The 15,673-nt window shown below is 40.6% G+C and overlaps 2 protein-coding genes and 1 long non-coding RNA gene across 5 annotated transcripts in view; all 3 read right to left on the minus strand.

The window, feature by feature from the left end:
• LOC110059448 (intermembrane lipid transfer protein VPS13A-like) overlaps positions 1 to 4,609 on the minus strand; it is a 74,962-nt gene extending 70,353 nt beyond the window's left edge. Inside the window, exons 1-5 of the mRNA XM_089275116.1 lie at positions 4,366 to 4,609; positions 4,210 to 4,253; positions 2,512 to 2,554; positions 1,739 to 1,834; positions 1,280 to 1,390 (exon numbers count right to left, since the gene is read on the minus strand). Of these exons, the coding sequence (XP_089131242.1) occupies positions 1,280 to 1,390; positions 1,739 to 1,834; positions 2,512 to 2,554; positions 4,210 to 4,253; positions 4,366 to 4,465 (394 nt within the window). The 5' untranslated portion in view covers positions 4,466 to 4,609. The remainder of the gene's footprint in view (positions 1 to 1,279; positions 1,391 to 1,738; positions 1,835 to 2,511; positions 2,555 to 4,209; positions 4,254 to 4,365) is intronic.
• A 5,589-nt stretch (positions 4,610 to 10,198) lies between these two features.
• On the minus strand, positions 10,199 to 12,381 carry LOC149102453 (uncharacterized). Its single transcript, XR_016202600.1, has 2 exons — positions 12,006 to 12,381; positions 10,199 to 10,747 (listed from the first exon to the last, which is right to left on the minus strand). It is a non-coding gene; the product is annotated as an uncharacterized LOC149102453 (long non-coding RNA).
• A 522-nt stretch (positions 12,382 to 12,903) lies between these two features.
• LOC110059415 (uncharacterized) overlaps positions 12,904 to 15,673 on the minus strand; it is a 29,217-nt gene continuing 26,447 nt past the window's right edge. For all 3 annotated transcript variants that reach the window (XM_020766098.2, XM_020766097.2, XM_020766099.2), the window contains one exon: positions 12,904 to 15,637. In XM_020766098.2, the coding sequence (XP_020621757.2) occupies positions 14,279 to 15,637 (1,359 nt within the window). In that variant the 3' untranslated portion in view covers positions 12,904 to 14,278. The remainder of the gene's footprint in view (positions 15,638 to 15,673) is intronic.

The raw sequence follows: 15,673 nt of genomic DNA on the forward strand, positions 1-15,673 counted from the left end.
CAGTATTGAATACATGTACATCATGAATGCTATTGGACTGTGTCTCTGTTGATACCTTTTTGACAAAGAGGCAATATTCCAGTTGTAAAATAGAGCTTATGAGAACAAATATTTTTGGAAATGGAGTAATGATGCTGTTGGTATTATATTTCCAACTTCTCATTATGTAAAGGCTTTTCAACAGAAAATATGAAATAACATGATCATTCAGTTTCTGTTAATTTTAGCGTGCCCCACCAAGGAAAACACATTTCAGTGACTCCCCAAGTGCCTCTTTCTTTTTCACTTGTTTCCATTTGCAGCTTGCATTTCATGATTTGTACAATGTATTTTGTTTTGCTCCCAGATAAATTATCCAGGAGTCTCCCAGATACTAGCCTCCTACACAGACATTCTTTGGGCTTGTCACACAATCTTCCTCCCCCAAGGAGGTGAGGAAGATTACGTGACGAGCGCAAAGAGCATCTACTCAGGAGGCTACCCAGATACAGACCAAATCTCCCAGTCTCTGTACAGGTCATTTATTCTATTGAATTCAAAGGAAAGTGCTTATTTTGGCTTGTTTCAAGCCTGTTTCAGGGCAAAATAATGAAATATTTGGCATGTTTTTGTCGCTGAATAATTTGGAGGAACTCCACTTTTAACAACATTTTTTTAGGGTAGAGAAGGTAAAATTGGCGATCTCCCAGATTTAATTTTTTTTTTATTAGGTTGGCATCTCTGGAATGGCAAAACTCAAAAACTAAAGTAACACATAATTTTGTAAAAACAGCTGCAGTGCCAGACTCGTACCCAGTCACTATTTATTTGTTTTTTCGGAAGAGAAGATTGAATACTAGGGTGGATGCACAAGGTTTCATGGTAAGGGTTGAGGGAAAATAGCTATTTTTCCTTTGACCCTTCCCATGACACCTTGTGTGCCTTAATCCACCCCTAGTATCCAATCTTCTCTCCCTAAAAAACACATAAATAGCAACTGGTACAAGTCTGCTGTAGCTTTTGCATGTATACACCAATTATTGAATGTTATTTTGTTCAAATTACAACATGAATATATTCTTCCTCAGTCATGACCTGACCAGTTCGCTGAACACTCAATTCCACAAATTTGATTGATATTAGTGTCTTGAGGAAACTCTTAGCAGAAAGAAGGGGAATGCCCCTGGGACCCCTCCCCAAAATTTCCCATGTTTCCCATTTTATATGGGAGTCACCGCCAGGATGTACACACAAATCATAAGCATAAACAAAGTAACTGAATTACATAAAAAAAACATACCATGTTTTTTCTTCTCCTCCTCCAGTTGCCTTGCTAACTCCACAGCATCCAACTGCCTCTGCTTCTTTTCCTGCTTGGCTTTCTCTTCTTTCTCTGCATTATACTTAACATCTGATGAAGAAACAAACAAAATCATAACTTTCCTGACATGGATTGCTTACAATTACCCTCACATGTGTTTCAGTAACTATCCTACCCTAGTGCGTTGGAGAAAGTGTAGGGTTAGTAAGATACAAAGTGCATGCACTAACCATTAGATCACTACATCTCTTGCAGACTGAGCAATGGTAGTTAAGGTGAGTAAAGTCTACATATGAGCCAAGTGGCCAATCAGGCCAGAGCTCATCCCAGTTTCTGTAGCATGAAGCGACTAGGAGTATTCCTACTGCCCATGGGTGGGATGCTAGTCCATTGCAGGGTTACCCCCAGCAAAATTAAATTAGACTGAGCAATACTTACCAGTATTTGGTCTGACAAGCAAGTAAAGGCCATCTACTTCAGCAATAACTGGTTCTGAATACAAATTTTTCCAAGGTATCTTGAGCACCAGCTTGCCTGCGAAGACAATGAAAGTCATCATCATGACTCATTATTTCATTTACAATTTCCATAACAATAATAATTATTTGTTACAGCAAACTTAGAAGCCTCAGCACTTACTCACATTAAGAAATATGATTACTTCCCCTAGATGGGAAACTACATGTACACTGTAGTCCATTATTTCCCCAAAAGAAAACATGTTCTCCATGTTTATTTAAAGTGAGTTATACAAACACTTAAGAAAGTTTGAGAGAACTTGAAAATATTGTGGAAGCGCTCGCCCATCAGCCTGTGTTCCCACAGAATTTCTCGTTCTCCCAAACTTCCATTCATATTTCTATTACACAATTAGATTACAAGCTTGAGATTTCTATCACGTGATAGTTGAAGAGGGTGCAGCCCGAGTCAACTATCACACATAGAAATCGAGAGCGAATAATCTAATTGTTTTAGTATAAATCTACTAGTCGTTCAAAACTTTATCTAAATCTTCTTCACGGACACTTTGAAAATGCCAAGAAGTGGCCGTCATTTTGTTAACAAGGACACACTACTACACTACTCACTATCTATCACAGAATCGATAGTGAGTAGCATAGCCAATCAGAGAACGGCATTTGTGATGGAATGCTGGTAGATTTATACCAAAACTCAATAAATAATAGTAAATAGTGATAAAAATAACTTACCTAAATGACCACGCAATACCTTGACTGGTAAATCTAGATCATCCTGCAATCAGAACATGCATGTACCTATTACTATGGCATCTGATGCAACTAGGGTATGATGTCTTTATCACTCAGCTAAGATGTTTTTTTGGTTTCCTCCAAAATTAAAATGCACAGGACTATTCCTACTTCAAGCGACTTCATTTACTTCATTTCCATTTAACATCTGTTTGTTTTGCAATTTCCAAGGTAGCTAATGTTTCACCCATTGTAAAACATCATTGCCCATGCATGCATAGCGTGCCCTTTACTTTTAAAAAGTTTCTTCTGCTCTGTGCAGGGTCTTTCATCCAAAACAAGTGGTTTGTCATTTATGATTTCTTAGAGCTCAGCATCTTGTTAATTCTTCAGTTGGTTCAACACTTAAAAGGAGTCAGTCATCTGAAGTAGACATGAGAAACACACTGCAGGCAATTGGTCTTCCTGATAGGCACAGGAAGTATGTTGTTATGGTTAACAGTCTCCATACTGACTGAGACAAAATAATTATTTTTATTAAAACTTGGATCATTGGGTAATGCAATTTAAGAGTTTTCATCAGCTTAGCCATCTTATAATATATGAGCAATTATACCATGCTCTAAAAATATGGTAACTTGGTTTTCTATATTTTGGGGGTGTTTTGAATAAAACAATTATTTCACTCGCGCTTGTTGGATACGAGATGATTGTAGCCAATTCAGCGTTATGTGCTTTGTTGGCTATCTATCATCTCATGTCCTATGCAGACTTGTAGAATAATTGGTAATAAAAAAAAGCAGAGCTCTTTGTTTCCATGGAGATCTTAATAGGTACTAGTAATATGAAAGCTAATAGCATGAGAGCACAGTTAAAAACACCTGTTTCAAATATTTGATGATTGCATGACACTTGTGGCAACTGGCCAGTTCAAAATGGGAGTATAACTGCTATTTTCACATAGAGGGAAAACCTGTTTACAACCACTTCATTTATATACTAAACATATTTCTAACGCAAGTTTTGTTGCATCAGAACAACCGCTAATTATATTCCAATTAATCCAGCTATGTTTCTGTGCCAATTTATAAATAACTTGCATTTTAGTTCACAATATTTTCTTGGACTCGTTTTGTAAAATTGTAACGCCAGACAACCCTGAAGGAAAGTAAAATGCAAATATAAATGGCTCAGGTAAGTCGTGGCCAAGACTTGAACAAGCTATATAACATTAAACTTAGGGTATTCCCTTAAAAAATACTGTATAGAGCTTTAGTACAACTCGTGGCAAGATAACAGGTCAACAGGTTATTTGCACACCAAGCTTTCACGTCTGAATGAAGAGATAACTCTAGACGTGTCCATTATTTTTCAACCGGTTGCAAAGACGTATACCTAACTTTAATTTTGCTGGAAAAATCTAGCCATTCGATCTCCAGGGTCCTCCAGTTTGTGGTAGACATGTCCGGACACTCGCAGACAATACAAACTGTAGGTTTGTATGTGGGCTTGTATGCGGGTTTGTATTCTAGTGAAGTCTACGAGCTTTTATAGTTTATAGCTAGATATTTCCAAACTATTTTAAAATCCCTTTGCGATTTCAGCCACCGTTGCTGTTTTAAAATAACCTCAAGTCTTATCTGCACTTTAAATGAGAAAGAACAACCAGGAGTATTTAAACGAATAAAATACACTTACTAAGGCGCTCTCCTTTAAAATCAAATTTTCGAGTCGAACATCTCCTGCAAACGTAAACATAACGTTATTTTAGACAATAAGTTTGAATAAAAAGTAAATCACGATTACAATATTTGAAATTTCTTGCAACTAGCACTGATTAGTTTTGTGACCCACCTCCCCAAATCCCAAGACGCAACTGCGAGGAATCAAGATTTTCCAAGTATTGGCCGGCGTACTTGTTGAGAAGATCGACCACGTACGACTCGAACACCATGATTGTTAAGCGAAGTAGTTCATTTTCAATCCAAAAGAGAGTCTAATCAGGTATTAATTTAGTATTACACAGTTAGGAGCCACTGCTTCCACTTTCAAAACAAAAAGATGCGAGAGTCATGCGACTCGAACATGAGCCCGCGGTTATCGTGACGTCATCGCTTTTCCCCGCCACTTTCGCTCCTCGTTTGAAATTTTCGACGATCTTTTTTCTTGCAAAACAATCAAGACAATCAAGAGAGGCCCGTCTGACTGAAAAAAATGCCAATTTTTCGCAGTAGCACAACTTTGTAGGTGTCCATTTATGCTAAAACAATCGGAGTACTTCTGAAGCGATAAATTTTTAACGCAGACAGGCAAAATTAGAACCTGCAGAGTTCCACTGAACGCGTACATTCCCTGTATTTCAAGCATGAAAATGGCTACCAGAAACCAGTTGCAAACCTCGAGAAAAAGAAAACGACAAGAATTAGTTTTGGAAAGGTTTTGTGCTCATTGCTTCAATTTCATTGGAATATTCAATTGGCTTCTTTTTCACCACAGGGAGCCCACAACATTCACCTCAGTAACACTAAGGATTATGCACCGGATAAAATGTCAAGAATATATTTATGACACAAGCCTACTAAACATATTTCCTCCGCCCCCCCCCCCCCCTTTATTTTGGGTAAAAAATCGCAGAAGGAAGAAAAGCCGGTAGAGCAAGCACTCACTCCCCCCCCCCCCCCTCCCCCTTGGCTTAAGGTCTGGATCCGCCACTGAACGTATCGCGAAAATTGAGGATTTTCATGTTTCTGCATTCAACAAAGAGTGTGGCATGGCATGAAGTAAATTTTTTTCTTAAATTCGTCTGTACGAAAAACTAGAAATAAACTTTTAACACAGGTTCCCCAACATAGCAACATCTCTCAGATTTAATTAGCAGAATCTTTCTCTCTTTTTTTGATATATTTTGAACAAATTGAATGTTAGGTAAATCGTAAATCAATTCCTTCTTTGATGTTACTTACTGAAAAGTAAAACTCTATCCTGATTCAAGGTGATGTGGAACACAACCAGTAACCGGGGCGAAGGGTTAGAAATTACTACTGAAAGACTCTAAAGATATTCTGAGCCCAACAAAAAAATATACGGTCTTGTAAAAATACTTGTTGGGGGAATAAAAGGACATTTAAGTCAGTGCTTCCTTTCATTTCCTCTCAATTTACCACCCGGAACAAGGTGGCCATTTTAGCAAAAACGACTCTAAGATACACAGTATACCTTGCGTAAACGGTCCTTGTTACCGATCTCACGGTTTTCGAATTTTTCGTTCAAACAAAAAACAAGCCTCACCGCCAAATTTAGGATTTATGCGAAGTTTCATAAGAATCCGTTGCGCATTCATAAAAATATGGGATCCCAAACTTGCCAATCTTTTCAGAGAAATGTATCACAGGGGCAACGCTTGCCCCTGGCATCCATTTTTCTGAAAAAATTGCAAGTTTTGGATGCCATATTCTGATGAGTTTGCAACAGATTCTTATGAACCTTTGCATATCTACTAAATTCGGCATGATAAATTGATCTGTGCAGGGTTTTTTTTGCTTGTATGTAAAATACGAAAAAGTGTTAATATTGCGTGTCAACGGTAAAAATGTCCATTAAAAGCAAAAGTATCAAATTAAAATGGGCAAACACACTACAGCCTTCTGATCTGGGCTTGAGTCTTTCTCCGTCAACAAGGCGCTAAGGCCAGGCAGCCCAGGTAGCCTGATCACATGAAAGGATGAGCACCAAGACTCGCTTTGAGAAAGTGGTGAAAGGTGATATTGGTTTTTATGGTTGGCCATTCGTTTGAAAATTACGACAGGGTATATGCGGGTTTCTCTGCCGCGTGTACTTGTTAACACGCGTTACGTATGGGCTTTAAGCCCAAATACAGGACCATTTAGATCACGTAGATACGCACCCACATATTTGCGTAAACCCAAGCGCGGGGATATGCGAAATATATGCCCAAATATACGCGTCCTACAAGAACCTGCAGGTCTTGCAAATTACGTTGTATATGCCAGCACGAAAAGTGCGTTATGCCACAATGGCTTGTTCATGTTTGATGGCAACGTAAATTACTTTACCTAGAAATCGCCGACAGTGGTGAAATGTCTTGTTGTGGTGATCTATTTATTTTTTGCTACTGCTCTCCCACGACTGAACTTCTAGAAACAGTAATGCGTCTTTTGGATGATTGATAAAGATTTTATCCGCACGCAGATCGTAACATGGCAGAGAACTTCATCGTTTGTCTTGAAGTTGCTCTGGATTCTGTTCATTGTTTAGTTGATTCATTGAACAGAAGTGCCCAAGCAAATGCTGAGAGAATACTGCCTCTTGAATTGCTGGTGAGACAACTTCAATATTTACTACATAGATGAGAAATACTTGCAGTAAGAGCTCGGGTACATTCTCTCATAGTCGGATGACAGGCGTCCCAAGCTCACGTCTCGAGAAAAGCGAAAAAAAAGTTAATTCTCGGACACGTACGTATTTATTGATGAAAGCGTCACGCGCGCGTTGTGTGAGTCTGGGGCGGAAAGAGGCGTGATCACGGTGTCGAATGTTTCATTCTCGTCCCCAGAGGCCGCGCTCCTTTTGGTCAGCACCCAGAATCGCGACCTCTGGGAAGGTCCAAATTTCTGAGCATACGCAGAGTAATCCTTTCGTATTCTCAGCCAATCGGATTTTTCAGACTTGACTCTGAGCATGCGCAGATTGACGGGAAGTCCGTGAATCGCGGACTTCCGGTGTTGGACCTTCCCAGAGGTCGATCTCAGAGGTCTCGATTCTTGGTGCAGACCAAAAGGAGCGCGGCCTCTGGGGACGAGAATGCTTGAGATTCAGCTAGGCCTAGTCGTGTCCAGTCCTCTACAGTTTATCCGTTGCATATATTTTCCCCGTATACCACAGCAAAATATTGTGCAAATAACTGTTTTATCTCATGCTGCTCCTATACATGTACCTTACAGGTATTAGGCTAGATTACGCTACGAGCGCTCTGTTTGCTTTTTTTTTTCTGAAATCCTCTGTGCGATAGGAAAATTAAAAATATGTAAATTGGGCAAAGAAACCACTCAATCATCATTGTTCATTTGCTTCGCATTCGTGTATTCGATTGGTAGGCTAGGAAAAGAACGAGACTTTTCGCAGTCGAGTACTAGGTAGACAACTTAGATAAGGTACAACTTTGACAAAATTGTGAAAAACGTAACACGGAGAAGAGTAAGAAACAGACATGGTCATTTCGGATCTCCAGTGGACTGTAAAGATAATCTCGTTCCCAGGCTCTCTCTCCTTTGCCTCCGTTGTCGTTGAGGAGATAGCTAAACGTCATGAACGATGGAGAGATTTTGAAGGTGTTTAACTACTATTATTGTAGAGGAAAGAGCTCCGAATCAAAGTATTTTAGTTCCACCGAATACTAAATTATATCGCTTCAATAGATTTGCGGCTGGTTTTCACTAGGAGTCGGAGTCGTGGTCGTAAAAGAGCTTACGACCTTGTGAAAATCAAAAACCGGAGTGGAGTAAGCGGAGTGACCGGAGTCATAAGCTCAGCGGAATCGGAGTCGGAAGATAAGATAAATAGACACCTTTATTTAAAAGTAAAAAACTCTAAAGGTAAAATTTTCAGGTAGACCCTTCAGGGAGCTTACAAAGCATCTCTGCTATCAATAGGAGCCCTGAAGCTATTACCTAACATAGAATACACAGTGATACTTATATAGGATAATAGGAAGAATCAGAACGTTTCCATTTCTTCCGATTCCGTTTACGAATCCGTCGGTTATGATCCAGTGGAAACTAGATTGTCGGAGTCAGAAGCAGAAGCTGAAGAACCAACCAATCACAAGGCCCGGAATCGGGCATTGTTGTTGGTTTGTTCTTCCGCTTATGCTTCCGACTCCAACAATCCAGTTTCCACTGGATCGTAAATAAGCGACGGAGTCATAAGCGGAATGGGTACTATGCTTCCGACTCCGTCGGTTTGATTTTCACTACATCGCATCGCTCTACTCTTCTGACTACGACTCCGACTACGACCCCGTCGCTAATCAAAACTAGCCTTAATAATGAAAGTCTTAGTCGCGAAGTAGAATAACCATGCTCAGGCACCAGAAGCTAAATTGCTTTGCTCACAAAAAGGGAACGAAAGCTTTGAGGAATACATATCAAGAATTTTACGACACGCAAAATAGACTACAAAACATTTGTCCCCTCTGTTTTTCTCCACTGTCTGTAACATGCAACTCGTAAAGCACTTGTTATATTTGAAAGAACGTAATGCCTAGTTCCCTAGTCCCCATGTTACGATGTTACGATCACTGTGATCAGTCTAGAAAAAGTTAAGCGATCCTTAAGACCACCTTTTCCATATAATCGCCATGATTGATACGGGATTTAAAACAATGCCTCACAAGACCTGGATAAAACAACGATGCATTGATTTCTGGTATATATTTCATCGCGTGGACAGCTATATAGGATCTCTGGGGAGAGTTTTTCATATGATCTCAACAATCGTTGAACTTTTTTGCAGTGATGCAAGCGATCATATGGAGAGCAGCCTTAAAGGAGCCCAGTCATGGTATTCTGAGTTATTTTGGCGGCCATGTACAAAATTACCTTTACATTGAAGGAAACTTGAAAATAGTAGTTTACCAAGATAGATAAACACCAAATAAATAATAATCCATAAAGGAACAGGAATGGTTAAGGATGGATAAGATAAACACGTACTACAAACAAACGAACTTTAAAGATTTAGGCTTGGCTTTTCAAGATGCGCAAACCGTAATAAGCAAGTCTCACGCGACGTCATAGCTAACACGTGATCACGAACAAGAAAGATAGCACGCTTTGTTCTTCAATTAAACGTAAACGCTAGATTAAGGAAATAATCACGTGAAATATCTTTGTACAGGTCTTCCTTTGCACCTGTCCTGCAAAGTAGCCGTTTGTTTGTAAAAATAACTTATTGTCTGTCACAGCTGTAGCACACGCGGTTTTAACTTTCATTTCATTCAGAAACAAAGCACCTTTGTTTCAAATGAAATCAAGGAATAAACTGGTGCATGAACCATAAACAATGGCCTTGAATTTCAGGTTTGAAGGAAAAGGAAACTAGACCACAATGAACAAGGGAAATAAGAAAAGAGGATTACAAAATTGACACAGAGTTTTGTCAGTAAACGGACTGTATAACTGGGAAACTTTGACAGTGAATAATGCAATGTGAGAGCGCGCGGAAGTGTGATACTGAATTTACTGACTGATAAGGCGAACTATAAGGCGTATCAGTTGCACCATTATTAAAAACCGCAAAAGTATCACTTTTTGAGATAGTGTCATTGCGTCCCACGGCCCTCCGAAAGTGAAATGTTAGTCCTTCCGAGGAAATCTGTAATCCTTATAGGAGCCCAAAGATAACTTCCTTTCTACTTTCCATTGTCCCAAGATCAAAGCATTAATTTCCCGTCCGATTGCTAGGAATGTTCTTCAATGTTACTTCTACAGAATTTAATAGCAAATCAAGACATCACCTATGATTTTTTATAATCTTCGCACCGGTTCACCTGATAATACACGTGTATAATGTTGCAAGCTAGGGGAATCGATACCTTGATCAGACTTGTGCTTCAACCCAAGACATGTAGGGCGGAAAGAAAGAGTGTATCTGAATAGGTGACGTCAGCTGAAAAATGACCGATTTATTTGTACAGTTTACTTTCCGACCGGAAAAGACAACACCTCTTTTAGTTTCTGACAATAGAGACAATTGGCACTGAAATCAGCAAATGTGTTTGTCGAATAAGGAACAGTAAATCAAACCTTTAACTGCTTATCTCCAAGGGAGGGTGTTGAAAAGATATTTTCAAATCGGGATGAACGTCTCGCGTTCAGATTCCTCGCATGTTCTGAAAACACGACTTGCTCCAGTCACTTGTTCAGGAAATAGTCCTCCGGACGCTGTATAGCTCTGTTTGATTTTTTTCAAAGAATTCTCAACGGCACGATCTCAGAGTAGCTCGCGAACACCTGCCAACAGTTTGCAGGCTCTTGATAACAAACAGCATGCGATGAAAATATCATCCGGCTCATTTACACTTTGTTGCTTCAGGATGAACTAAAGTTTTACGCAACTGCCCGCCCTTCGGTGTCTGGTGTACAGTAAACTCTGCCTGTGCCTGAAATAAATGTATCCCTCTGTTTTGTTGAAGTAGTTATTTGGTCAAAGTTGTCTTCTGAAAAGCGAAGAAATCGGATTATAAGGAAATTCAATTATAAAGTGATCTAAAACTTAAATGCATTGTGCGTTATCCCAGCGGAAGAACTTCCCGCCCTTTTCCAGTCTCGCTCCCATGACCTTTTCCCTGACTTAGGGGGGCGGCCATGGGAACAGGTTTGCCCCTTTTCCCTACTCCTGTCCTCTTCTCCGAGAAGGAAACATCATAACACTACGCTCCACAAAATATTTAGCATCGAATTCCATCGTCTCTCACAAATAACATTATTGGAATGGTTATGCAACTACTGGTCTGCTTCTTCACCGTGTATAATTTTAGAGCATGCTGAAATTAAAACCTCCACGTTGTCGTAATCTTTCATCTTTTCGTGTATGGAAAGCTTAAATCTATCAAAGGGGAACAGTAGCGGTGAGCTATAACAGAGTCGTTTTTAAGTCATTAATGTGGCCTAGAGTTTAAGAATAGCCTATTTTATTGTCACTACCACAAGTTGCAAGACACACTTTTGTTGTCTTCGAGTCTATCGACCAATCAGCTGCAAGACCAAGACTTTCCCGCGCTTCCAGAGTACGTAAAGTTGTACATATAATGCTTGGAGCTCTGATTGGTGAATTCAACAGACCGAGGTTCATTCATTAGACGTAGTGCGAGAGGTTTCAAGTCACTGCAAAACGGCTATAACATGTCATAAGAGATTTTGGTTTCCTACGACACTCAGCCACGTACACTTTCTAAGATACGTGACTAACAAGTTGATGTCTGCTGAGAAATCAGCGTCAACTGCAAGTATCTCAACAGTTTTGAGTGTTCTGCTCCGGTGCCTTTTATTTGAAATCGTTGAAGCGTTTTTAGTCATCTTCAATCAGTTGACAGAAACAATCACAATTCAGCATGAGGGAAAACGCATAAAGTATTTGTGTGTAAAATTCAGGCAAATGAAAGACTCTCTTTAGAAAGGCCTGTAAAGTTCTTTAATCAAGTTTCGCTTGTGAAGTGATTCTGTGTTCATGTCGTACACACAAACATGTACAAGATGCTCGAGAATGTCATAACAAGTCAACAACGCAAAGTTAACAAACCCCTGTCAGGTTACTTTTTATAGAGTTGCGGGTCGTCAGTCAATAACATGACAGTATTGCATGGGTCGCGCCCATAAGATATGGACCAATATTTACCTGTGCACGCCCAACAGAAAAACGTGCACCGTAAAATACTTCTAACCAATTCGGATTAAACCTGGAAACTACATACTTACAGGGAAGCTCATTTCGCTACTTTCCTTGGGGTAATTTACGTCAACAACAAAACAAAACGTCGCTTGGATTCCAACACATTTGCATAGATTTAAAGTAGCCCAGTTCCGGTTTGTTGCGCACCAGTAACCTCCTCTCATGCGGCAAACATCATTAATTCTCAACAAAGCCAATTATGCTTTCATCGCGCAATAAAGGATCCTTCGACGGTGAGTTATAGAAGACCTTGTTTCACGCGATCCACCACTCAGCTCATAACCCTGCTGTTCAGCCGGTGTTTTGACAAAGAAATCGCCATATTTCGAACAACACGCGCTGTTTGGTTGCACGTGCTGCACCGTTCAAGCGCTAACTCGCCGTCTGATTGGCTACGGACCAGATGGTCCGCACAATAGAGCACGAGAAAAGAAGTGTGTGGGAAGGTGCAAAATGCATTTTTCCCACGGGTTTTAACGCCACGAGGCCACTCGAACCGTCAATATTTACAAACTCATTCATTTTCTTTTGTTTCGATGTTCCTTCATAAACATGCATACCAAGATTCTGATTTGACACCAAGATTTATGCGATTTTTTGACGTAATTTTTCCTCCCTGTTTCAACGCCCAGTATCTACGAAAGGAACTAATTACGTCGCAAGCCCTTCTAAACGAACTTCCTTAACAACAAATGGCCACAAACCATATTCACGCTAATTGAGAATTGTAGCGTGCTCCCTAAGGCCGACAATAAACCTGTTATTGTCTGCTAGGTTTCTCAAATTGGGCGAATGTCCAAATACAGAGCCACAAGCGTAAACAATTGTTCAGATTTTTGTTTCATTCCGCACAATTAAATTGTTAGTGGAATCATACAAATACACTATTCTCGTGAAACACAACAAGAAAAACACACCTGTATGTTTTCTAATGCAATTCAAGGTTTTATTTCCATCCCAAAATACTCTGTTATCGTTTATAACACAGTTACTTAATGAATTCCAGGTAAAAGTTATAAAAATAATATACGGGATTAGTACAGAAGCAACCCATCGGTCATGACAATGGCTAAAACCGACTTGAAAACCCTTATACTTGTGATAGGAACTCAAAATACCTCGAGTATATTGTCGAAAACGAGTGGCGAAACGGTGGGGCATAAATGTTCTTCAATGTACAAAAAATGTATTTACAGTCTTAAGATTTCCTAATTACATCTTAAAAATATATTAAACTTTTCTATAGCTCTATGTGTTTAGTTCCAACATGAAATTCAATTATTCGTCTATAAATCAATTGCAATTCTTTTTTTTTGTAAAAAAAGGCAGCTACCTTTCAACCTCATCATATATGTGTGCTTTGTTAGTTTAGGAGCAGTATTGACTCACTGCATTTGCATTCCTCTAAAATACCACAACAGCTTATTATCTCGCCGGAAACACTGATCAAAGCTGTGTTCATCAGTAGATTTGTTGTCCGTTATTGTGAAATCAGTTTTAACGTCTCCTGTAAAAACTGAACCCGTTTGACACAACAGGCCTGAACAGGGTTGTGAGATAAATTGTAAAACGTTGCCCCCTGGTTACTGCGTTGATTAAAATAATTTAGAATTAGACGTGTCCGTTTGTTTTTCTCCGCCCCTGAACTCGCCACAAAAAAAAAAAATTCCGCGGTGTACGAACAGTTGTAAGTAATAACTATAACATTAAAATACAGTAGTATTGATAAATAACTCGACGGGACTAATAACATTATTGTATACAATAAACACGGCAGTTTCACCAAACGAACTTTTTTCATTGTAACACAATTTTACCTCTTAGAGAAAGTTAACTACAACAGTTAGTGGAGTTAACCATTAAACATATTAAATTTTTTTGTTACAAAAAAAAAAACAATTTTACAGCAGCATCGCACATAAGCGCGCATGAAATAGTCACTGCCTTTAGACAACGGCCAAAATTCACACAACGCTACACATCAGAAGGATAACTTTTTAACAAAAGTGGAAGCGAAAAAAATGTGCTACTTAGTTTGTGCGACTTGAGACTGATGTTTGGATGGTCACGCAAGGTTTCTGCCGAAGTGTTGTGTGACAGTCCAAAGGGGAGACCTATAGTTTGTGACTACTCGTCACTGCAAGTAAAAGTTTATTAATTAATACGCTTTGGGGTCCTGGCTCCACTAACAAATGAAAACAGGGTGAAACAACGGAGTGTAACATCTATTGTGGCGACTCTCATCTGGACACTGGACAATGAAGTCATGGTAAAAACAAGTAAAGTACACATACACTGACTAGCACGAAGACGATGACGATGATGAAGACCACTGCCCCGGCGAATCAGGGGAAGGGGTTGGGAACGAAACAAACTTCTGAGGTGACGACTCGTAGCCGTTGACAAACGAGCGAGCTTGTGGCTGCGAAGGGAGTCTTTCTCCGCCCGCATAAACAAGTTGGTGGTTATGTAACTGAAATTGTTGATGGTACATCGAATAATCGCCATTTTGGTAGTCTTTTCTGGGCGGCATCAAGTTTCCTCCTCCACCGCCGCAGCCGGGAAACATGTTGGAGTTCGTAATAGCCTGATACGAGGCCAGTTGCGAAGGCGTCGTATTAGGAGCCTTCTGCGCAGAGTGACAAGTTCTTCCATTAAACACTAGAGGCCGAGAGTCAGGGTGGTGCAAACCGCCATTGTGCAGATCCGGCGTGCTATGCACAGAGTAAAGTCTCTGACCCTCTAAGGGGTCCACCACACGCCTCACAGGCGGTGCTGCATTAGGTACGTACATACAGTCTGAAGTAGTGGGCACAATGTGGTCCACAACGGTCAAAGGCCCTATTGTCGAGCTGGGAGGGAACCCGCACATGGACATATCCGCAGGATCGTTAAAAGGATCTATGTCGTCCAGCGGCAAATCGTCCCACCCGATCTGGACTTCCTCCAAGCCCGCCAAGTCGTCCGGCGACAATATTTCTAATGGTTCTAATGGTGAAGGCGGCTGTGTATCAAGCGAATTTGGAGCCTGAAGCGGCGACAAGGTAGTCGAATCCGCGGGCGAAATGCCCGTGCTCCCGAGAGGAGAAAGTCCGTTTGTGATCGGTACACAATTTGGCGAAAACGCCTGTTGTTGTCCGGTAGCACAAGAAGTCACCAAATTAGGTGGCGAGAGCGTTGTCACAGTGCTCATGGCAGGGTATACTTCCTCATCGGGGCGTGCCTTCTTCCGCTTCCGTTTAGCATTATTGTTGTTATTATTACTTCCCGAAGCAGTCGACCTGGGTCGTGTGCCAGGTGCTCTGTTGACAGTCGTCTTGGGACGCGCCGGTTGGAAATGAGCCACCAATGAAGGTGCGCCGCCATTGTGAATTTCAACCGCTGGTGGAGATGTTGCAGGAGGAGAAGCCATACCTGCGAGTGGAGATTTTTGCCCTTCGGGGGGTGAGGTGGGGGCTGGCACAGCCTTAGGAGAGTTACAGCCTAATGACCAATCCGTGAGCAATTCCACAATGTCGTGATGATGCCTCTGTTTTGCGATATCTTCCGGTGTCATATCCATAGTATCCGCGGCTTTGCGGTTAGCATAGTTCACTAACAGATGTCGTACGGTCTGGATGCTTCCCTCCCGACACCCAAGGAACAGCGGTGTTTGACCCTATAAGAGATAACAAAACGGAATTAGAATAGAAGG

This window comes from Orbicella faveolata, unplaced genomic scaffold (genome assembly GCF_042242905.1).
Source record: "Orbicella faveolata isolate gen_17 unplaced genomic scaffold, um_ofav_v1 contig_36, whole genome shotgun sequence".
Classification (NCBI taxonomy): domain Eukaryota; kingdom Metazoa; phylum Cnidaria; class Anthozoa; order Scleractinia; family Merulinidae; genus Orbicella; species Orbicella faveolata.